This window comes from Crocodylus porosus, unplaced genomic scaffold, assembly GCF_001723895.1.
Source record: "Crocodylus porosus isolate Cpor-Errol unplaced genomic scaffold, CroPor_comp1, whole genome shotgun sequence".
NCBI classification, from domain to species: domain Eukaryota; kingdom Metazoa; phylum Chordata; order Crocodylia; family Crocodylidae; genus Crocodylus; species Crocodylus porosus.
This window is the reverse complement of record NW_017728947.1, coordinates 1,347,946-1,373,332: the sequence shown is the minus strand read 5'-3', so window position 1 is coordinate 1,373,332 and position 25,387 is coordinate 1,347,946. Positions and strand designations below refer to the sequence as shown.

The window sequence follows — 25,387 nt, the reverse complement described above, 5'->3', positions numbered from 1 at the left end:
CAACTTCCAAGAGAAGTGGTGCTGGCTCCTACCCTGGGGGTCTTTAAGGGGAGGCTAGATGTACACCTTGCTGGGGTCGTTTGACTCCAGTACTTTTTCCTGCCAAGGCAGGGGGTCGGACTCGATGATCTGCTCAGGTCCCTTCCGACCCTAGAAACTGAAACTATGAAGTTGAAGAACTAAGGCATTTGGGAGGAAGAGCCAGTGCAAGGAGCTCATATTGGGAACAGTGCTAGCCTGGGAGGCTGGAGGCACAGGCCCGGCTCTGTGGATTTCTGCAGGTCTGTTGACATAGGGGCCACAAATACACACTCTGTTTTGGGCTAAACCCAAGCAACTTTCTGTGAAACAATTCCAAGGAGATTCAGCAAAGGGTCCCACCTCTGAGGCTGGCACTTCCCCCTGGACCAAGGCGTTCACTGTCAGATCAAGCAGCAACAACAGTTAACACTGAGAGAAGCCAAAAATCTTCTCAGCGCCTTCTTTCCCCAGTCATCTCAGACTCCTGCTAGATTTGAAAGGAGCTGGTTAGAAAAACAGAGAGGAATGTAAAATATATGGCTGACATTTTTTTCTTCTCCGTTGGTAGTTGGGGAAAAAGAGCTCAATTTCAGGAGCTTCCCCAGTGGACTACATTAAATATAGAAATATAAATTCAGCATATGCACATGAGTTTCTCTTTGCTTATAAATCATACATTATCTCAACGGGACGCTGGCACAGTATAATAACAGGGTAGTGCTGAAGAATCATCAGACCTGCCACTGTTCCCTGGATTCTGTACCAAGCAATTTCTCTCTCGTTCTCGTCCAAGAGCTCCCATCACCATTAATGCGCGTGGTTCCAACTGTGAGGCTCTGTCCAACTAAAGAGCTGGTATTTCCGAGACAAGAGACTTGTGAACTTTTGTCCTTCAGATGCCTGTCAGTGGGCACTGCATCTAGACAGACTGGGCTATGGCAACACAGCAGCTGCTTTTCAATGGATTAATTACCCAGCCTTCCTCTTAGTTCAGAGAAGTTTGCCATTATCTAATCTCTCGCAAAAAGATCTTTTTTTTTGGTGGGAGAGAGGTTAGTTGGAAAATGTTCATCTTCTTCGCACTATTTAGGATTTTTCAGTCGTACAGAAGTACTTAAGATTAAGTCCTTAATATTTAATAAGCTCTATTGTTAGAAAGAAAGTGAGTCTGCCAGTGTGAGATTGGGCTGGCAGCTCACTGGATTAATGGGAACATAACTATGGATTTAAAAACCCTGAATGATAAGCTTCAAATATGCTTAGGCATTGTGGCTCTGAAGTCCCCTCAGGGAATCATCACTTCCTCCGCTCCAGCAACTGCGTTTAAGGCATGACCGAAACGTCGCTACAACTTTCCAGACTGGTATGGTTTCTTTGGAGCACCTTGGGTATGGGTGTTTGGATTCCTCCTAGGTATGTCTGTATGTTTAGACCTTCACCTCATGTACTTTCTCTTTGTATTAGCTGATTGTCACAGGAACGATTTTGCTGAGACCTAAAGGAGTTGCAGAGTAGAGATGAGCAACTTTTCTTTCCTGACTTGCGAACTTGCTGACACGTTAAAATGAGCAGCCGTTGCTGTGTGGAAATATTAAAGGTGAAGGCAAAGCTAAAATGAAAATGAAGTTAAACTGAGAGATTTGTGCCCCCAATAACCAAGTCAAAGTGGCCTTGAGCATGAAGATGAGTTTTAACTTGCCTTTTAAAATGTGTCCCCTTTTTTATTCCCTGAAATTCTATGGTGCATTTCAGTTCACTTATCTAGTCTAGTGTCATAACTTTTTCTCTGTCTCAAACGATACCAGCCCCCGGATGGTATCAATGTGGTTACAATAGATGTATCTACACGTGTCACTATGGCGACATTGTTATTGCGCTGTCATGTAGTACTTCCTTTTTGGCAAAAGGAAGTACTAAGTCACAGTTCAGTTAACAGCCCATACTGCACCATATACATGGTGCACAGTTATTTTTAGCAGCTACTTTGCTGCAGCAGTGCACCATACCAGGGGAGCATATAGCTACAGCAAAGTAGCTGCTGGTCACTTGTAGCATAGCGCATTGCTACAGTGACGTAGTGTCACGTGTAGATGCACCCAATAAGATGCATTTCAGGATCCCTTTGTATGAACAATGTCAAACTATTTCACTGTGTTTGGGGGTTTTTTTAAGAGAACTTACTATTATGCAAAATGCCCCTCTTACAGCAGGGGGGAGTACAAGCACATATTTCCAGGGATTATCTCCTTTCAGTTTAACTTCCACTTCACCTTTCCTGTGCTATAAAGTAGGCAGGCCCATTGTCATTGTCAGTGAGAGCTCACGAAATGAAAATGGAATAAGCTTGAGCCTTCAGGACTAGTGACAAGAATATCAACCCGTTGTTCTGTTACATGCTGCAACACCTGCTGCTATACATGAGAATTGAAGGGCTCTTCTAGACATTCAAGTAAAGGTGTAATAGGATCTGATGTGTAATCAACACAGCCGTGCCTCCTGCCATGCCACATGTGCATGGCAGAAGGTGTGGCTCTGGGATCTAGCATCAGATTCAATTACAGCTTGTTGCTGCAACAGTGGGAGTCTGGGATCAGGTTCCCACTGCACCAACAAAGACCAGACTCTCTGGGGCACTGCTGGAGCTGAGAGTCCACAGTAGGCATGGGGGACTGCTAGGACAGGCAGTCCTGTCAGTTCAAGGACCCGCAGTCACTACAGTGCATAGTGAACCCTGGCAAGTGGAAGCCTCTTTAGCTAGTGGGGCTCCCAGAAGTGGGGAGGTGGGGGAGGAGAAGCTACACGTGCAAATTAAAGCTTGATAGAAACCAGCTATAAAGTTATTACACATTTCCCAGCTCTAACTTTATAGCTGGATGGACCTTTTTATACAGTGATAGTTACTTTGCACCTGTAGCCAGTTTAAAGTAATTGCACAATTAACCAGTTAGTTGTATAATGTAGAAGGGGCCTAATGTGCTCAACCAGTCATTAATAGATCAGATGGACTGACTGAAGTCTTATTCTAATATGATAAAGGTCTTCGTCTGTCTGTCTGTGTGTCTGTCTGTCCGTAACACTTTTGGGTAACTGCGCATGTGCCTCCCAGAGGGCTGGCAGTGAACGGCTGTGGGGGGGCTCTGCCTCCTCAGGCAAGGAGGGAGCTGCTGCCACCTCAGGCAGGGAGGCTGGAGAAGGTGAAGTGGGAGGCAGGTGGGTGGGGAGGAGGGAGCCACCGCTGCCGTCTCAGGCAGAGGGAAGCCCTGTTGCTCCATGGGAGGAGGCAGAGGTGGGAGGGCAGGGGGAGGGAGGAGCTGCCACTACCACCGCCTCCTCAGGTGGAGGGAAGCCCTGCTGCTCCGCAGAAGGAGGCAGAGGCAGGCAGGTGGGCATGCAAGGGAAAGCAAGGCACCGCCACTGCCGCTTCAGGCAGAGGGAAGCGTCACTGCTCTGTGGGAGGAGACAGAGGCTGAGGTGGGCAAGTGGGGGGAGCAGGAGCTGCCACTGCTATTGCCCCCACTCAGGCGGAGGAAAGCCCCACTGCTCCACGGGAGGAGGCAGAGGTGGGTAGGCAGGTGCGGGGGAGGGAGCCACCACTGCCACCACCTCCAGATGAGGGAAGCCCTGCTGCTCTGTGGGAGGAGGCAGGCAGGGGGAGGGGAGGGAGTTGCCACCCCCACCTCCTCTGTGGGAGAAGCCCTGCTGCTCCACAGGAGGAGGTGGAGGCAGAAGCAGGGGGGAGGGATCCACCATGCCAAAGGCCGGAGGAGGAGGTGGCAGCGGCAGAGGAACTGTTTACATGGCCAGCCCTGAAGAGTGAGCTGGGGTTGGGGGGGCATGCAAACACTCCCTTAAACACTCCATCATTCATGACGGGCAACTGGCTAGTATGCTTTATAATAGTGCTTATGTTGCTGATAACAACCCTTAGCTTGCAAGATCCCTGTACTTCATGCATGCGTGTGAACCCATGACAGGGCTGTCTCTCTCATGCATTTTATTCTCTGAAATGTTTTGTAGCCCAATAGTTTCCCCTCATACTTAACTTACACCCAGTCATGCTCATTGCTCCCTAGATCCCATTCTCTTTAACACAAATCTTTGTCTGGCTGTGGAAACACTAGTCATGTGTGGACAATAAGACCTGTAAAAGTTCTGTGCCCTTGACTTTTTGGTAACCATTTCTGTCATCTGTGCATTGTAGAACAGACTGGGACATCAGTCTTAGATTAAGGTGAAGAGGATACCAAAGAAGTTGCAGCAGAAAGAGAATAGAGTGGACGGAAGAAGCGATGTTGCAGCTGATGTTTTTGTGCAGAGCCTTTTATAGGTACACCATAGACATGGTGTATAACTTTTGCCAGAAAGATGTTGCATGCTTCTGTTGCAAGTCATGTTTGATTGCACCTTATGAGTTGCCAGCTGCAAGCAAAGGATTAGTTGTTTTGGACTGCAATACTAGCATACCAGGGCACTTCCCAGAACGTATCACTGCTCTTGACATTGAGTGGTTCTGAATTAGAGGATGTTCAGATGCCAGAATGTGCGTATGGTGCAGAATGGGAGGAGTGCTTCTGCATTAAGCCTAAGGGACCTGCCATTCTTGAGTTTACCAAAGATTTAAAAAACCATGGCAGGTTTGAGGGCACCAGTGCTGAGAAGTTTGTTCTTCCTGTCCTTCCCTCTTACATTTCCATCCTCCCCAGTAGCACCTGTTTGGTTATTTTGCCCATCTGGTCTCCCTCTCTCTTCTGACTAGAAACCTCCCACATGTACCACCACTCCTTTCCAGTTAGCACTCTCTGTGATATACTATCACTCCTCTTAACCATTGACCCTCCAGCACGGGTGCCCCACCTTACAGCATTCCCTTTCCACACACTTGTCTGAACTCACTCTGCTACTTCTTTCCCTCATCCTGCCATTATGCCACTTCTGCATCCGCTGTCATAGACATAGACATTAGGGCTGGAAGGGACCTCGGAAGTTCATCAAGTCCAGCCCCCCCCACCCGACGGGCAGGAAGCCAGGTAGGGTCATAGGATCCGAGCAAGATAAGCACCCAATTTACTCTTGAAGGTGTTCAATGTAGGTGCTTGAACCACCTCCGATGGCAGATGTCTATTTTCTTTGCTTCATCTTGCCCTTTCTCCCATTACTGTCTTTTCTCTTGGGTACCATTTTGTTCTTCTCCTTGCCTTTCTACTTTCTGGGGACATCTACATGAGACACTAACTGCACAGTAGCTTAATAACACTGCACAAGTGTGCCAGGGAAAAACTGTGCTAATATGCTACTACGCAGTAGTATTAGCCTACTGTGCAATAATTAGCGTCACTAAAAACCTGTGTGCCAGCACTACTGAGCAATAGCATGAGTTACTGTGCATTGATTTAGTACTTGGTTAACCAAGTATTAAAGCACAGTGACTAGGGTCCATTAATGAACAAGTTGCACCCTATATCTACCTCACCCATCCTCTCCCTATATACTCTTTTTTTAACAGCTCTTATCCAATGCCTTGCTTCCCTTCCCCATCTCTATAGCACAGAAAGAGATCAGGATCTTGGCTTTAAGGATTCCTGAGTTACCATTGCAGCCCAGCATCATCGATGGTGGTGGTGGCAATCCCTCAATTCAAGGATAATCCCTACTATGGCTCATGTAGCCCAGCATAGAGTCTTTTTTGAACCCTCAGTTCAGACTTTACAATAAAAAGGAATGTACTTGTTTACCAACCTGTCTGCTTCACAGATGTGCCCCTTAAGATGTATTGTGCTTAAACCACTTCACTGAACTTGGTGCCTTTTCACATTCAAAGCAGTAGGAAGAAACAGCACACGAGGTTAGATAAACACAGGTTAGATACAAGGCCTAACTGTACAGGCGCTGCTGCTCTGGTTAGGTTTCATCAGCTTCTAAAACACATATGCGCTAGGGCAGTGTGAAATTTTGGCAGCTGTTTCATTTCAGAGATGTTTCAGGCCATTTTGGTGCCCAAAACACCGAATCTGAATTGAAATGGAAAGATCAAAAACATCTCCAAAATGAAATGTGGCATCCAAAATGTTTCAGAAACTTTCAGAGTTTCAAGTCAGGCTTGCAGGGAAACAGGTGTACACTGCTGCCTTGCTGCGCAACTCAGCTCTGCAGGGAGCAAAGATCCATGTCAGGGGTCTCCTCACCTCTGCTGCCCCCCCATGCTGCCCTGGCAATGCGGGGCTGTACAGGGCAGGCAGCAGCAGTGAGGAGACCCCGGCGTGGATCTCTGCTCAATGCAGAGCCAGGTTGCATGGTAAAGCAGTGTTGGTCCCTGCCACGCAACCTGGCTCTGCAGGGAGCAGAGATCCAGGGCTACACAGGGCAGGCAGAAGTGGGGAGGAGACCCTGGCACAGATCTCTGCTCCCTGTGGAGCCAGGTTACGTAGCAGAGACGAGCAGGCTTGCTTGCCACTCTGTGCTGCTTCCCTGCCCCACAACCCAGCCTGACAGGAATCAGAGATTTGCGTGGGGATCTCCTTGCCTGCACAGAGGGCAGCAGCGCTCCCCCTCCCCTGGATAAGCTACCCATGGCCCCATCCTGCTCCCCACTGGGGGTCCTGCAACCCCCGGCCCCAAGCCCCACCTGGCTGGGTAGGACTGTGCAAAGCTTCCCTTGCAGCCTTTCTGAAAGAGATTCAGCGGAGATTTGGCAAACCCAAATCTCCAAAACAGAGTTGGCCGAAACAAAACAGGACAGTGATCCAAAATACCAAAACAAATCACTGTCCTCCAAAACGGCTGAATCCAAAACGGAATCGAAACAGTCATTTTGCACAGCCCATCTCTGTGTTTTGACAAGCCAAAGCAATATAGCAAGTTCAGCTGTTACGAATATAGCCCAAGCATTTCTTAGCCATGACATCTGGGGAGAATTTCAGGGTTTTCTCCTTCTAGCATAGCTGTATGCCGAAAGCATGCAGCTGAGCTTATAGTTCAGAGAGCTGTGTCTAATGTCTCCTCAAATGGATTTAAATGCCCTCTGATTCACCTATAGTTTCTCTGCTTCCCTGGTACCAACCTTTAAAATTTAAAGTTGAATTTGTCACAGGAGTGGAGGTAGTGAGTGGGAAATGTGTAGCTCCTCAGGGGATATAGGAAACCTCTTTGTGACTTGTGCTGTCATAAATCATCTGTCCTGAATGCTCCTAGAATTGATGGTGGATTTCCAAGAAAGCACTAGAAACTTTGACAGCATTAAAGAGCTGGCCCTCTTTCTTATCTCTCTTTTTTCTCCTGAAGTACTTGTGGCCACTCTATCTTAATTGATTCTGTTAATGGGGTTAAACCCTCTGAGGAAAAAAAAAATCAATAACTTGACAACTTGAAAGCCAGATGAAAACTGCTTTCTTTGCAGAATCCTTTTATTGCTACAAGTTGTGTGGCCAAAAGCACAACCTGGTGATAGGAACACCATCCCAAATGCATGCGTGGAGGCATGTGAAACAAAAAAGCAAGGTGGGGAGGGTGAACGCCTATCTGATCTGTGGTGGTTTTCAGCTTTTCTTTATCCCAGATGCTGATTATGCAAGCCGTGATATAATTTCCAAACAGGTTAATTGCAAATATAGATGATACAGTAGAAGGGCAGCTTACGCAGTTGACCAGAGGGTGCCTATTCTGTTAATCTCTGATGAGGAAGGTAAGCATTGATCCTAGTTAGCAATATTCAACACTTAATTTATAATCAGCAGGAAGTGAGATCATTCAAGGTAGGCCAGGTGGGGCCCATGGTTACTAGATGGCCTCACTGGTGTGAAGGAAATGGCATAGGAGGATGGGCAGTAATTTTGAAACAGTATGTTTGTGGAAAAGCCAGACAAGGCACATCTGAATAGACTCACAAGCCAGTTCCTGAAATCTCTTTATTTCTGTCACAGTTGTCAGTATCTCCAGAATGAGTGCTTTTACACCTAAAGCTTTTATCACTATCAGTGTGGAAAAATAAATACAGAAACAACAATACATTTTAACATTCTCTTTTTTTTTATGTTGTATCTTGTACAAAAACCTATTTTGTTTGTGTATGTGTGTGTGTGTGTGTGTGTGTAATTATATACAGTTATATTTTTTGTTGGCTGTCATTTGAAGAAAGTCACATACTAACAGTTCCAGAAGAACAGAAGAGATATTGAACAAGGATTCCATTCACAATTCATTCCTTTATCCCCAAATACAGGAAAGTCTCCACAAAGCACCATAACAGAAGAAGTTCTACTTAGCCACTTACAGTACCAACCATTCCTGCAGAAAGAAGGGATACTTGTGGGTTGATGGGGGGAACCACTTTACTGACAAACCACTTCCCCAATGATGCTGCATATATTAAAGGGAATTGGTGACTATATTGCAATTTTCATGGATGCAGGTATTGGTGAGATTAATCTTAATGAATGGCCAACTCTCTGCTTATAGAAGGGAGTACAACCTAAGCTTTTCATCTAGGAGGGTTTCTACTCAATAGAATAACCTCTATTGGTTTTATATGGAAATGCTTATTCAACAAGAAAACATGGCAATGGGCAAGAAAAACAGGATATAAGAATGGCATGTATGTATGGTCTGTGAACCAAAAAAAGCAACCTTCGAATTGCATCTGGAATGCAATGATCTGATAACATGGTTCTTCTACAAGTCAAGCAATTAAAAAAATCTGGATTCTGTTATTTATGCCTTGTATTTTTACTCTAAAGACCTACATTTTGGGTGTTCTTTCACATCTGTTGGAAAAATTACCCAGTGCAATATATAGGCTGTTTGTGTTGTATTTGTTTAGTCTTTTCACATATGTCATGGCAGCTGTAGGTGAAATCCAGTATTGCCAGGTAGTTTGTAAAAGTTATATACTTAACCAGTAGTGTTGATATACAAAGAGATGTTTCATGCGCCTTGAATATCAGACACCAGTTAGCATGTGCCATTGCCATGATAAAAGTAGTATGACCTCAGTCCAACTTGGTAAGCTTAGAGAATATAACTGGCAAATCAGCAGAAGAGTAATATCAGACTAATAATGTCATGAGGTTAACTTAAATAAATGTCTATTAATGATCATATCTATATTTGAAAAATACAGTGTAAAAATAGGTCTGTGTGGAGGGGATTTCTCCCTTCATGTTGAATCAAACGTATGAGTATATTTTTAAGTTTTATAAGTATTTTATGAGTTTTATGAGTATTTTTAAGTTTTATGAGTATTTTATGCATATTGTATGAGTATATTTTTAAGTTACCACAATCCTAAGAATGTTTTAGAAAGAGGAACCTTAACGCTGGTGAAAGTCAAGTGCTATGGACATACCTATCTTGCAGTTTCCTTTGCTCTCTTCTCTATCATTAAATCTTACCTAGTCACTCTACTGCCACCTCAGACCGCCTCTGGGAAGAGACTGTCAGGAGAGTCAGTGCATGTAGGCATCTCCATGGTGAGAAATAACTATTAGGAATTGTGATAACATCTCTAATGTCATTTTTACTTTTAACAGCCAATTGGATGTAGGCTTCCAGCAGTAAGCATAAGTAATAGCCTGGGTTCCAGGAGTTTAATGTGTAGAGTCCTTTTCAAGGAAACATGACATATTTTAGTTGATTTAAAGACCCTGAGCCCAAGTTAATATAGGGTCAGACAAGGTGACCCTTAGCAGAGGCATTGGCAGGAAAAGGTAAATAGATCTGCTAGCAAAGGACTGGGCTAGGATTAGATGAGAGCTGTAGACGGGGGAAGGTTACAGTAAAAGGCACATTTAATAAAAGTAGCAGGATGGCAGGTGGAAAAATGCATACAGAGCTGATTAAATCAGAAACACCTATGCTAACCTAAGTTTCATAGCAAAAATCAATGAACTGGAATAGCTGGCGGGGGAGGAGATACTTGACATAATAGGGATTTTGAAACACGAGACAATTCCCCAAATCAATAGGATGCTCTATTACCTCAGTAATAGCTAAGGACGACAGATTAGGTTTTAAATGCAAGGGGACTGTAAGGTGCCTATGAGATGGGAGTTTCCAAAGCCTAGAACTGAGTGGCATGAAAAGGCAACAAGTTTATAATAATGCATAATGAGAATTAGGAGACAGCACTGATGTCAACAGCTTTGTTAACTTCCAAAAAAAATATTAGAACTTGTCATGGCTAAATAATCTCCAGTGGAGTATCTGGTAGAGTAAAGAAAATTTCTGGAGGATATAAACCTTCCCATGTCTGGGCATAAACCAGCCATTGAAACTTTCAAATAAGGACAGCATTGTCCAAAAGAAGATTTCTCACAACTTCTTCTGAAACATTTAGTTTGCTCCCAGGCCAAGCCTGCCTGCACTACATACTTGTCAGCATAGCTGTGCTGGGCAGGCATATGAAGAGGTGAGATCCCTAACTGATGTAGCTGTGCAACAGGAACCCCTAGATTAGATACAGTTATACCAGCAAAAGTGTCCCTATACAGAAATAGCAAATAGGGTGGAATGAGCTTTACTGCAGGACCTCAGGCAGGAGACCTGAATATATGGACTTCAATTTTTGATTTGCTGGAACAATTCCTATGTTCTGGTTTAACAAACAAATGCACAAGGTTTATCTGTGTCTTCTCTTTATTCCTTGAATCCAAGCTACTATTTTTCCTTTTGTTTACAAAATTAACAATTATGTATTGAAGTCCTACTAAACTTAAATCAGGCAAAATAAAAAGACAATAAAAGATTCATATCAGTGTATATATTTTTCTTTTTGCTCTATCAGCAATAAATTGAGATACACTTTTTAAGGAATATTAGTCAGCAAAATCTATAATATTACCTCTCAGGTTCCTTAAGCAAGAAAAAACACTATGCATTCACCTGAGAACAAAGAAGTGTAGATTAAAATTCAAGGTAGGGTCTGGGAAATGACAGAAGTGAAGAATGCCATGCAGTTTTTATTGCATAATATGTGTGTGTGTGTACATGCACATGTGTAATAGGGGTGTGTGAGAAGGGCTGTATTTGATTCAGATTTGAATGCAGCCTGAACTGGGGACAGTGGTTCAATTAGTTGATTCAGATCACTGTCCCGAGATTCAGTGCTGATTTGGAGAATCAGCGATTCGGCCACAGGCACAGTTTTAAATGTTTTTTCTACATACCTCGAGAAACCAGGTACGGCTTGTGAATGCTGTGATGGTGGGGTGGATGGAGCGTCCCACAGGAGTGCAGGGGCCCCACCCTGCGTGCTCAGGAGCGAACCTGGCAGTGGACCGGAAGGACTTCTGTTCCACTTCCAGGTCCGCCACTGAGTGCATGGCACCCCCTCCCCCAGCTCAGCACTCAGCCACGGGAGGACCCCGGGTGCCCCCCCAGACCCAGGAGGCACCAGTCACTGAGCCGGGGACGGGGGAGGTCACTTCCAGGTGCTTTCACCCAGGTGCTTCTAGTTCGCTTCCACTTCCAGGTGACTTCCAGGTCTGCTGCCAAGTGTGCCAAGTGAGACGCCCCTGCACTCCTGTGGGATGCTCCATGCGCCCTAGCATTGCAGTGTTCACAAGCTGCCTGGTACCTAAAGGTATGTAGAAAAAACATTTAAAGCTGTGTCTATGTCCAAATCATTGAATCTTTCCAAATCTCTCTGAATCGATTCAGAGGTTTCCAGTTTGATTCAGAGAGGTTAAAGAGTCTCCTGATTCAGTTCGGATTCAGAGATTTGGCCACTGAATCAGGCCGAATCTCCTCCAAATGGAATTAGCAACCAAAACTTCACACAGCCCTAATGGATGAGTGAGTCTGTGTATGTGCACACGTGTTGTATACATACACATCTCTTGGTATGTATACACACACTTAAAAATACAGTATATGCATGTACGTTATAAAGAATACAAAAGACATTCAGTTGTAAATCTTAAAGAATATTTAATAACTTTTAAAAAATAAATGTATATTTTAAGCGCTGTTCTCCATAGGGTTCACAAGATCATATCAATCTTCTTGCTGTGATGTAAAACCAAGTAACCAGGGAGAACTGTCCAACATGATAAGGTACAGATGTCAGTCAGATTGAATTCACAATGGAACTGTGAATAAAATTTCTTGTGGCAAGATTTGACTCACATTGTTACTATGAATAGTCCAATACAGTCTGTATAAAGATCAATCAAATCTACTGTGAATCCTCTTGGATTAAGGATAAGAGTTAAACTAGTTTAAAGAACAACACTACAGCGATTTTTTTTCTCCATTGCCTACTCATGGTGCCACATTCACAGGACAGATAGGAAGCTATTAGGTTGGCCAAAGGCTTTCAACTGTTTCCACTCTGGGCACTTCCTTCTGTCTAGCTAGAAGCCTTGTCTTTATTTAGCAACATAGGATGGATAGGGCTGGGAGCCACAAACCACTGGAATGCATTTGTACAATCTTTAATTCATTTTTGAGTCTTTTATGTAGCAACCATATTACAGACACTAGATAATATATTGTCATACAACTTCTGTGAAATTCAGTCTCATCCTTATTGTACATTATCCATGAATAGATCCAAATGATAATTATATTGCTGGATTCAAGAAAAATCATGATATGGGGGGGTTTTTTGGAACGGGGAAGCAAGCGGGTAATAACATGCATGGAACTGAAACTGAAGTGAATGTTACTGATTCTGTGCTATAAGATGTAAAGTTAAGCAGTCTTTGTACAGGCAATAAAACATGGCTGCTACTGACAGCTGCTGTACCGGAAATAAAACACATACTGTTATGTGTAAATAGACTGTTATGAAGAAAACAAAGCCAAAAGTATACCAAAGTGAAACAAAACCAAATTCTGGTTTCAGTGTCAGCAGGACCACACTTGGCCTTGTGGCCTTGACTTAGGGACATCTTTTCTGTATTTGGTTGCATTGGTCCTGTCTTTAATTGTAACAAGCCTTCATCTCTATGTAAATAAAAGGAAATGTGAGTGATTTGAAACAATGTCGTAGAAAATGTTATAAAACACTGAAGAGACACTGGAATGATTTCTTCTGTGCTGCTCTGCATACATATGTTACAGTCTACTATACTGTATTACAAGTGATTATTCTGGACCTATTTAGTCTAAAGTTACTTGACTTAAAAGGATATGTCTTTTACAATCTGTGTTGTTTTATGTTAGAGCCCTATCATCAAATAAGCTCACTTATGTAGGATTTTAAAAAAAATCTGAGGTTCTTAATTGCATTGCTGTCTGCAACATGGGGCAGTGGGTCAAAATGGGATTGTGTCGGTAGTGCTTGAAAGAGCTGTCCCATCTGTCTGGTGCCCTGTGGAAAAGTCAGTAACAGTATACAAAGACAGTACATTTGGAACTAGCTACCCAGATCCACCCTAGCACTTAAGTTGGCAGTGTTACTGTGCTGGGAGAGCCTGTTCAAACAAATAGCTATTAACAGCAACCCAACTGGGTTTTTAACACCTTCATTGCTTTGAGCTGCTCCAATCACTTGGGTTTTGAAGAGAATTTCTCATACCCAGGTGCCTTATCTTGGAGGAAACGAATAGTCAGAGTGACAGTTTACGACAAACTGTGGCAAACAATTAACCAGAATCAAAAGAAGTTACCCAGCCTCCTGTTATTTTATGGCTGTTCCTTCCATAGGCTTGACTAAAAGCAGCAATCTTTTTTAAGAGTTTGGCAGCATGATTAGGGAATTCATAGGAGGCGATGGGTTGGCCTCACTACTTCTGAGACCATCATGCGGGAAGTTGAGAGTAGTTCTGCCACAAAAAGGTACACTCTTCTCCGCTGAGCCATCGGGCCTGCTGCCTGCACATTAATTATTAATGGGAGGGATCTCTACAAATAGCCTTGTCTATCTTTTATCTTTTTAAAATCCATGTTTTATTAATGTCTTCATCACTCCATTATTCTGCTCCTCAGAGATGGGAACCCAGAGCTGTCAGCAGGAACACCTGTGAGTACAACTGTTGTAATGAACTGTGGCAAGAACCCCTGCTAATTGTATGTCTGATTTTGGAGTAATTTCTCCAGGTGTAAAAAAAGTCAGGGGTCAGGGGGAAGAGGAAAAAGAGAAATGCTCAAAAAAAAATCCACTGCTGTTTAAATAAATGTAGAAACAAACTAGCAATTGAGTGCTTGATCTTTTTCAGGGCTGGCTGTGGCACTGCTGCATCTAAATTCCTCTCTGCTTTGCTTAGAGATACAGTTAGAATATGGGGTTATGGACCATGTTTCTGAGATAGGAAAGAATAGCCACTAACTTCAATGGTCAGGACATCGCATACCTCTCCACTGAAAACAAAACAGGGATACACAGAAACTGCCATTGCAGTTACTCAGGAAAAATAAATCTGGATATGGAGAGACATTTACCCATCTGGCAAGCTCAGGGCCTCATCCACCCTCCTGCAATATAATGGGGTGCACACTGGCTTCCTTTTTCTTGAATTGAGTTTTTTCTTAGTTATGAACCTGAAAGTGGGCCCCTAAGAGCTGTTTAATCTTCCAGCAGGATCCCCCAGTGACGATAAATGCTCTCCTGAAAACTGCCTTTGTGCAGACAAGGCAAAAAAATCACTACTTAATTTACTTTTTTCCCCCAGGAAAAAGAGAGAAACAAGCAGTTATTTAAAAAAAACAAAAAACACCCTGTACACCACCATATACCTTTGTGGAAGGTGCCTTGGCAAGCAATCTGACAGAATGAGCTGATGTGTGTGAATGAGACACCAGAGAGCTCCTTAGCCAACATACAGTGCATGACTTCACAGCATCCTCGTCCTTGATTCTTCTCATTCACTGGAAAGGAAAGCAAGTGACCTAGTTCTCTACACACAGCCCTTTCCAAAGGCCTTCCCTGCTTCTCTTGCCCTTGCTGCAGATTCACTGCAAGTGCCCCCTTTGCTCCATCAGTTGGCCTCAGCAACATGGAGTTGCTTTTGCACTGGTTCCATGATTCTGCCACTACCCTCAGCCTGTGAGCAGGAGGTAGCAAAAGGTTTCCAGCCAGGAAGGGTGCAGGGTGGACTAGCACTCCTTGAAAACGAATGCCTACTGTCTGGTCACCCAGACCAAACTGAAGCATGGCACTAAGGAGTTAGTAACTCAAGGCTGCCTTAGTGAACACCACTGTACAGTGCCGTAAGGTTGACAGGGTGCAGGGGACTGCCTGTGGTAGAAGCTTGCTGGCTAAAAAATTTTCTTGCACCCTACTGAAATTTCACTCTAGAGGTGCTACTCTGATTCACTCCAGTTATTACAACGGGGAAAAACATGAAATAAAATTAGACAGCTGTTGACTTTTTGTTTTCCTGTGAAGAGGAGTTGAGTCACGACTTTGCTTCTGGTTTTGCAAATTCCAGAAGGGCCAAATGTTCCTACCATGCTCCCCTGGGGAAAAGAGGCTTGAACATTAGAACCTCAAGCTGCTGCCAATTCCAAGTGGGGACAAAATGGCCTTAGCTGTTACAAACAAGCAGGTAAGCGTGGAAGCACCTGAAGCCATGATAAGGCTAAGCAAACTGAGCAGCATGCAATATGGAGATCCCTATCATACTGATGGGATGATATTATCCCAGAGTAAATTAATGAAGTGGTAACATTCATTGAAGAAACAGCTGACAGCTCTTTATGGATCTTCATGTGTGGAAATGAGTGATATTTTCGGGCAGACTAACTTGACACAGGAATGATAAAAAGTAAAAACATAGCAGAGTGACAGAGAAAGCCCACTCACAAGTTGTTTACTGAGATGAAGATACAGCTGAACATAATTGCTTGTTTCCCAGAGGTATAAATGATTGTGTCTCCTCCAAGAAATAATACTGCATTATTTCACTTGGAATGTAAAACGGGCAGAAAGCTCCCCTCTTCTATTAGATGCTGGCTTATTTTTTCTCCCACCACAATGATACATGTGCCTAAATTGACATTACACATATACCAGCTGTTATGTATCTGTGAGAATTAGTAAGTGCAACCATGTCCAATAAGACTTTTCCCTTGCCAGCCAGATCTCATAGCACAGATTCTGATTGATTAACACCTGACTTCACAGCACACAAGATTAAAAACACTCCTTTAAAATAAAACACGCTTCTGCAGAAAGAAGATCTGCTCCTGGTCACATAGGCTTTTGAAGATACTCTGGAGCCAGGCCGGTTGCTTGGGTATTTAGCTGCACACAAAGGCAAGCTGTAGTAAAATGACAATTCCATTCAATGCTAGCAACTCTGTTCCCTCTCTTCCCACACTGAAGAATATTTCCATGCTGGAGAGTCTTCATTCTCCCCAATTCTGGACCACAATATCTGGGAAGGAAATCTTGCTGGATTCACCAAGCTCTCGTTACTGTTCACAGTCTTTTCTTACATCAGCTTGCAAATCAGTTCCTCTTAAGTGGCCATTTCAGTCTTGCCATAATCCATGTAAAGGACCCAATACTGGAGCATCTCTTTTCTTGAATGATAAAGATATTTCCTCCTGCCTATGCCAGTCCAAACACGGACTCTTTCTTTTCTTCCTCTCTCCATAAAGCTAGGGTGATTCACAAAATCTTCAGAGAAATAGGATTATACACAGTTTATATTACATGGGGAGAAGGGGGAAGATCAGATGAATGAGCATGAAGGAGCTTTCTCCTGTGTCCTTTAGAGGAGAATCTGAAAACTGGGACTGGTTTCTATGCACAGTAGGTGTCTGCCTTGACCACCTGACAATACATCGTCATTGCAAATGTCAGTCCAAGAATCTAAAAAAACCCAAAAAACCAAATCAAAACATGATGAAGTACAAAGAAAACCCCGCAACTTAGAACAGCATTATTTATATTACATATCAGGTACTCAAAAGTTCAGAAATGCCATTAATTAAGGTGACTTAGACTATGGATAGAAGTTATACTGTATCATGCGTGCGCACACACACGTGCACGCATACTGGCTGAACTAGGAACCTCTCTGTAGTACTATATGTAATGTGTGCACAGTTACGGGAGGAAGGGAGCATACATGACAGTTATTCAGTGCTGCCTGGGAGCTCAGCATGCTCAGTGAGCCATAGGGGGATGACAGTGGGCTGTTCTTGACCACTCTGGGATCTACAGTTCTGCTTATCCCCTGCTGCCACGGAAGTGGTGACAGAGACCACTGCTGTCTCCATAGAGGCAGGTACCACTGTTCATCAGTCACTGACCACCTGCCCAGTCCCTCTTCCCCAAGGAGAGCAGGCAGGCTGTCAGTGATGTGAGGACAGCACCACACTCACCCCACTCTTTGTCTTCTTGGGCATCACCATTGCCACAACCTTCCTTCTCCCCCACACCCTCAGTATCCATGTATTATGATACAGTCTTTAATTACATGATCGCATATTACAGTTCTCACAGGCTTCTGTCCTTATTCTGTTCCCAGGTCCCCTTTGCCACAATCCTCATTACTCAGCATTCAAGAGAACCAGTGAGGGTACAAGAGAGAGGCTGCAAAAGCAGCTCCCTTGAGCAGAATTGAATTTACTTTACAGCAGCATCATTCTCCTGCTCCCCCAGCAATTTCAGGTCAGTATTTGCCTCTCAGACTGATAGGTACTGAGGCAATGTTTTTATCCTCAAACTTAAGGATCACACATTATTTTCCATGTAATGTTATCAATGCAGCTTCATGAACAGATCATGGGAAAAGACTGAGCTGGCAACATGAACAATGCACATAGATACTCCCTGTAGGTCTGAGCAAAGCACTGAGATTACTCAAGAGGCTTGCCAATAGAAGCAGTGTATGGTCAGCCAGATGTCTCTCTGCACTGGGAGTCAGGGGAACTGAGTTCTGCTAGGGATGTGCTGTGCTGCCTTGGATAACTGACTTCATCTCTTTTTTCTGCATTTATCCCTCAGTAAAATGAGGATGTGATAATCACCTTCCTTTGTTCAGTACTTTGAAAAAAGAGCTAACTGCTATTGCCTTTTCTTCCCTAACTGAGCTGTAATCATTTGCTGTGGGTTATTGTTTAGGTAAATGTTTATTGTTTAAGACTTCTTCATACAGTATTTTAAAAATGATTAATTTGGCCATTTAAAAACTATATAGTACCCTGCCTGAATAGTGATTCACAACAAAGATTGGTTTTTTTTCATAGTGCTTGAACAATAGGGTAACTTTATGTTTTTTGGCTCTATGGGAACAAAGTTGCATAATATTTAGGTGAAATGCAATATGGCTCTTTATCTCTCTACCATCCATAATGAACTAAAAGCACAGGTTTGGGTTTGTCTTTTAATACCAAGAGCCTTCTGTTGAATGAGGCACCCCTTAATAACCATTAGAGACCACCGGCCTTTTCCTGACACCGAGAAAATGAATACTTAGGAGGGTGGCTGTACGACAGAATCCCAAAAGTTTAATTAATTTGTGCAATTGTCTAGACGAAGGCCCTAGGGTGTCCCAACTGAGAAGATTCTTCTTCTGCATATGGTACGTGTCCTTTTATGTAATATTTAAAAGGTTGCTTTTCATGAGACTCTCACTTTAAGTGTCCTAGCCTTAAATAAAAAAAGGCTTTCATGTTTCACTGTGGCTTTATCCAAATCACACTAACATAAATGGAGACAGTCCCATCAACTCTCAATGGATCGAGCATTTCGTCATCTATTAGGTTCAATCACAAAGCACATCTGGAAACAGCCCCTTGGCAAAAGCTTTTGAGTTCTGAAGCGCTTTCTGTGCATTTCATAACATTTACTAGAAATACAAACAGACTTTTCAAAAATGGTCTAAAATTGTTTCCTAATGGAAAAGAGTCATTAAAATTCATCAAATGTAGAAAATGAGCTTTTAAATACTTTAACTATGATCAGTGTCTTTTGGGGGGATGCTGTAATGGTCCACAGGATTTCTAATATATCTTTTAAAGACTCCCTAAATGCTACTTTTTTTACCCAACATTCACCCTCTTAAGTGTAGTAATAGCCTAGATAGGGAGTCTCAAACACTCTCTACTATGCTATTTCTTGTACTTATCTGCTCTCTAAACTTCTCCCACTAAGATCATATCTGCTTAGTTTACTAAGTAAATGCCCGCCCCCCCTCCCATTCCCAGGTTTCCAATCTAGCAAATCATTAGGTATCTGCAAACTGGGACCATAAACTGCCGATCACATACAAAATTTAAAAAGCTATTTTGTCTACTCTATCAGCAGACCATCCATGAGCCAAGTTCTGATTCTAGCCTCTCTCTCAGGCTGGTGCTGATGTACTTTATGGCATACAAAACCCCAGATTGGTCTGCTATAACTGTACGGTTAATTTAGAAAAATAAGACTTTTAGTTCACATGCTGAATGAGATGTAGAAGGAGAAACTAAATGTGTGTCTACACTGCAATTGATGTGTGACTGCAGCTCATTAAGACAGACCTGAGATATCTTCAATCCAGCTAGCTTGGACACTAACACTGTGGCTTCATGAGCTTTAGTGCAGTCTACGTGAGCCTACTTGGGATCTTGGATATATACTTGGAAGCTAAAACCCATGCTGCTGCAGCTTTGCTACTATTGGTGCTATTAAATGGCACATTTGTACAAGCTCCCATGATAACTTGAGCCACAGCAAGGGTGGCCAACCAGCAATAGAGGTGCCACAAGTGGTATGGGCAGCCTCTGTGTGGGACATGCAGATGACTGAGCAGGAGACAGGCAGCATAGCGGCAGATATGGTAGGGAGCAGAAAGCAGAGCATCAGATGAGGCAGAGATCAGAGTAGCGCTCAGGGAGGATGCAGGGCTAATTTGTGGCACATCTGCCGAAAAGATTAGCCACCACTGAGCTACAGTATAGGCTTCAATACAGGCCATCATATTTCTGTTCACTTATAGCTACTCCTCCAAACAAAATCACATTTAAAATACAAATGCAGGCCCTAATCCTGCAACCCCCACCCCCCAAAAAAATACACTTCATTTGAAATTAAGTGCATGATAGGGATTTATGGGACTAGAGCCTTAATTCAAATGCATTCAGTTTGAACCTTCCCTTGTGTCAGCCTCTCCCTCCCCCAAAACTAAACCTATTATTGTGCTAGGATAGAAGCAGAAGATGAAACCGACCTGCCTAATTTTACCAGCTATACTGAGTGACAAAGAAAAGTAAATATTGTATTAATTAAATAAATATGCCAATTAGTGCATTAGCTAAACGAAACTGCATGTGAAATACTCAGAGCTGTTACACATCCTGTATGCAGTTCTTTTATTATGACAATGTGATTCTGATTTCTAGGTTATAATAAAAAGCTAGAGAGGTTTAATAGAGCTTCATGTAAAATGTGGAAATTATTAAAATATGCTGGAAAGAAATATTTCAGGCACCAGGTTCTCTTCCTGCCCTTAGTAATCTAACTGGCATTACCCAGGCAAAGAAATAAAAATCAGAGAGTACCTGAACCAAAGCTGTGCACAATCCAAAGATCCCCACAGCGAGCAGGTTTTCCTGGAGCCATACTTTTACCGTTTCATAACAAGGCTAGGAACAAGAGAGCATTGCATTAGCTATAAACGTAGGACTCCCGTCCACCGGGAATACAAAGACACAGATAGGAATAAGACAGGTCAAACCAAGCTGTTAAAAAGCCTGGACTGCCATTTCAGCATCGTAACAAACGTGGTGTGTTCCTGGATGGAGCCTCTGCAGTGTTGAATTGATTGCAATGACACAGAAGGCCAGGCAATTCAGAAGGCCATATAAAAAAGTGCTGCTCTGTAAAAGTGCAACTCCAGTCCATAAAGTGACCACATGCAAATATCTAGCACTTTTATTGCCATGTAGAAGCTAAGCATCAACATTTTGGAACTTAAAGGAGAAAATCTTACTCTTTACCTGGGAATATGGGAAAAGGTGAGAAGACTGAATTGTTGTAGTATAAGAAAAACAGTTAAGTATCTCCATGATGAGATGTCTTCACTTCTTCACAGACCAAACATTCAGTTACTATTAGGCTTTTAGCAAGGTGGCAGGGAAAGTGCTATATCACAGTTGAATTTTATTTGGGGATTTATAGTTTAAAATTGGCCCTAAAATCTTTCCCAGGGTTAAGACTTTTTGGTGAGATGGTTTCTTCTCAAGTAGAGAAAAGGTCCCTTTAGCTATACTGCTTTGTTAGACCCATGGTTCTCAACCTATTTAGATCAAGGTTCCTCTTGGAAAATGCTAGCTCTTAACTTCCACTCATTTCTGGATGACAGAAAAATAACAGAGCAATGTTTTTGTTGCAAAAAACTCAAGACCACGACAGGTCAGAATGGTTGTGACACTATAGATTCCTCTTTGAAATCTCAGGGTTTATGTGATGAATCATGCACTGGTGTTTGCATCCCTAGTATTGTGTGGCATCCTGCAGTACCCTTAAAAGGATATCAAAGCACCCCAGGGAGATATGGTACCCTGGTTAAGACTCACTGAGTTGGGCCTAAATTATGCAGGGCATTTAAGTAAAATGGTAGTCCCTCCCACACTTGATTGGGCACATCCCTCTCTCTCTTTCTCTCTCCTGGTTTGCCTTGAAGTACAATTCTGTTTCCACCCCAGAGCACAAATGCCATCTGGGTATGTGCTTTTAAACAATGTCTTTCTGAAGAAGGAGGCTACAAGAGGAAATGCTCCATGGCATAGGCATCTATGCAACCATCAGAATTCTCCAGTGCAAATGCATCCTCCAAGAGCTTCTCCCTGCTTCCTGTATTCCCTGGAGCCTCCTCAGCCACTACTCTCTACAAACCCTGCTGGCTGGCCGTTTACATGACACAGAGAGTGATTTAGTACATATGGTTGGTTTGTAGAAGGGAAAGTCCTGAGTCCTTACTCATGGCTTTCACCAAAGTGACTGTTACACTCACTCTCTGCCAGCCCCACAGCTGAGAGACCATGCATCTGTTAAATGTTCAGTCTGTTGGTTTTTCAATATATATAAATCTGCTGCCGTGACTAAAGAGTTTAGCTCTGTTAGCCTGTATACCTATGGTACTCCAATAAAAGAAAAAGCCATGCTTGTGAAAGTTCACTGAAAGTGACCTGCAAGATGGGTTTCATATCTACAACTTAAACTGTCCAAACTCCCTTTTTCTTCCTCAGTTGCAACCCCTGCCTATGGCCTTCACAAGAGCTACATGCAATAGGAGAAAAGTCCCAAGACTTGTTCAGGAGAAGGGTAGGGTCCAGCTAAATTCCCAGGAAAGAGCTTAATATGGGGTCTAGAGTAGAGGAAGGAGCAAGGAGAAGTTATTCCATGAAGGTTTCAGCTTCATTAAAGGGAATTGCTCGTGTTCACTCCTTTCTGTTCCCGGAAGTCGGTGTTGGGTTCTGAAATGCTGCGCCTGATATAAGGCCCACCATAAGCTGTTCTAAAATTTTGAAAAGGGGGATGCAGATGCTGGGGTGTTGTATATGTGATGGTATATCATCACATATAAAACAACACATATAGTTGTCCAGTTAAATATAAACTAGAAGCTTTACTAATATGCAAGGCCTATGGCTGTATTAGTCAATTTAAGATTGAAACAAAAACAAATTCCTCTTCCTTATAGCAATATGCAGCTCTGTGAAACAGGAGCTTCATTATGGGGAGCAGCTAACAAATAGCTGAACTGCAGAACAAAGGATAGCTTGATTGTGATATATCAAGACCATTAAAAAGAAGAGAGGGTCATTAAGACGCATGGAAAAAAAGAGTTGAGAAGGGATCAGGTAGATTATAATGAACCGTGAAGTCAATTGACTACTTTAGCACTGCCTGACTACAAATGCTGCTGCTACTGCCAGGCAGTTGGTTTTAAATTCTGGGTGGAACAGGAATCAAAGGTGGGTGGGTACAAATACACCAATGCACCCCCTGGATCCACCACTTAAAGGCAGTAGAAAGTCTTGTTGACTTTAATGGGCCTATAATGAGGGCCCCTGTTAAGATTACAACGTGGCAGGAGCTCTTTCAGTCATCATGCCTAGGGACTCTCCATGCCATGCAAACCTGTTCCTATTGGATTCTGCACCAGGGCCTGCATACGCATTAAGGTCTGTGGTTTGCCTGTGTCCTGGTACACCTCTGTAGGTGTGACACTCAACTGAAAGGCATTATCCTGTTCCTAGTCATCTTATGCCTCTGTTCACAAGGCCAGTAAGGCATGTGTCTGGACTGGTACACCCAAACTCCAGAGCTCAGTTCACTTGTATAAGTAGCCTCAGGCCCCTGGAAAACACTATTTGAGATGCTGGTTTCATCACAGCACAAGATGATCTTATGGGCCTTGGTTGCACTCTGAGGTCCTTTTATTATTGACAAGTTTTTGGAATTGCAACTCATATATGTCTCTGACAACTCTGCGGATGGTCAGTCCCTTTTCCATCCCTATTTCTATGTCAGTTGAATTAAAACAAGGGTTCAGCAATTGTCCTTGATGCTGACAGAGAAAGTTACTCACAGCTTTCCACCAGGTCCCTGGAGAATGAAGTCCACAGTTCTCACTAAATTCCAGGCAGCATGAGTCTGGCACCCGTGTAGTATTGTATACTTCAAACCAGTCAGTGTAGTTCGAAACCCCACAGCATCTGAACTGGAACAGTAAAAAGCCAGGTTGACATTGTGAGCATGCCCCAGGGTTTAAAGACAAGAACATCTTTAATTAAATAATACCACATGTTTACCTGGAGGAAGTGGAAGAAGAACCTCTCACACACCTTGCTAGGCACAAATAGTTTTATTCCTACCGCATCATTTTGCTTTGGGATTAGGCTAATAGACAGCTATGTCCTTGCCATTACCTACATGAAAACTTCTCATTGTTTTCCGCCCTCTTGCCTTTTATCCTTTGCTGCTGGGAGTCATGAGTTCAAGATACCTGTCTCTTAGATGCAGCTTGAGATGCCGAGTGGTGAGGAGACTGCATTCTGTACTGACTGTTGATAGCAGGCAGAGTCACAGTTGGACACCATGGGCATTTATGCACATACATTTTTGTGCAGGGACGTGCCAGAGATCTGGTGAGTCAGAGCAGACTCTATTAATTGAGTGTATTCTGCATGTGAGCTGAGCAGCACTGTGCTGGGGTGAGTGCAGCTGTATAAGTGGTGAAATGTGTATCAGCACACAGAAAATGGCAGCGGTGTGCTTTTGAACAAAGCACCTCTGATGTGTTTTAGTTCAAAAGCGCACCACCACCACCATTTTTGCAGCACTGACGTGCATTTCACTACTTATACAAGTGCATGTGTACAACTGCCCCAAGTTACTGAAGCAAATGTCTTCCTGTGTTAGTCATTAATCAACTGTAAAATTCTTTTATGAGTAGAGAGAGGTTATCCAGGTTAGTCAGAAGTCATCAGTTTTTAATAGATTCTGCTTCAGTGACATAAGACTTGTGGGTGAGTGTGACTTCATTTAGTGGCATCAAACTGTAACATTACTGAAGAAATCAGGTCTGAGAAGAAGGGGAAAATAAACTTTAACTGAAGAACAAAGATGTTTAGGCCAACAACAGGGCATGGACCACAAGCTAGGCTGTTGCCTTTTAAAGTGTATTCCTCTCTGAACCAGATAGTCCTTTGAAGATGCTACCCTGCCCTGCTTTCTACCCCGGAGTCTTTGTTCCTCAGTTGAAGTTTATTCTTCCCTTCTTCTCAGGCCTCATTTCTTCAGTAATGTCACAGCTGGATGCCACTAAATGAAGTCATGTGCACAGGCCTCTGGTATTACTGAAGCAGAATGAATGAAAGCTGAAGCTCAGAATGAATGAGAAATTGATGCCACAATGAAAGGTTCATTACGTTTAGGTAATGAGATGACAATTAAGACAATGTATAAAGTTTAACAGTAGGAAGGGCTCTTAGCTACTTTTCCCCTCTGGGGCTTAGTACCTTCCTGGGCCACACCAGTTATAAGCTAAGGCTCACTTGCATTTATTGCCCATTCATCACCTCCTGTGCTAAGCCCATAGGTGTGGTGTCTGTTTTTAAGTTGAGTGCCTATGAATAAAACATTCATTCTGTCCAGGAAGAGCACACACCAACTGCAGAGGTTTCCTCAGCCTGACAAAGGATTTTTAAACTTGCTAAAAAAAAACCTTTCCAACTATTTCAGTTGGTCTAATAAAAGATATCAGACTCACCCAAAGAACTTTGTCTGCCTGTTAGAAATAGAATATTGTTAGAAATGCACAGCTTGCATCTTGCATCTGATAAGAAAGAAATACTGCCAAGGACTTTTTCTTTCCCAGCCTTGCTACAGCCTTTCTGTATTATGCTAATTGCAGTTTCTCCCCCTCACCTGCCTTAAGTCTTTATCATGCGGATTGCAGGAACCAAAATTCAATTATCTGTGTCCTTG

General features: G+C 43.1%; 1 protein-coding gene across 1 annotated transcript in view; it reads right to left on the bottom strand.

Annotated features, from left to right (window-relative positions):
• Positions 1 to 12,253: 12,253 nt before the first annotated feature.
• The window catches only part of TSPAN4 (tetraspanin 4), a 367,592-nt gene continuing 354,458 nt past the window's right edge, over positions 12,254 to 25,387 (bottom strand). Inside the window, exons 5-7 of the mRNA XM_019551972.1 lie at positions 23,487 to 23,618; positions 20,452 to 20,535; positions 12,254 to 16,774 (exon numbers count right to left, since the gene is read on the bottom strand). Coding sequence (XP_019407517.1) covers positions 16,706 to 16,774; positions 20,452 to 20,535; positions 23,487 to 23,618 — 285 coding nt within the window. The 3' untranslated portion in view covers positions 12,254 to 16,705. The remainder of the gene's footprint in view (positions 16,775 to 20,451; positions 20,536 to 23,486; positions 23,619 to 25,387) is intronic.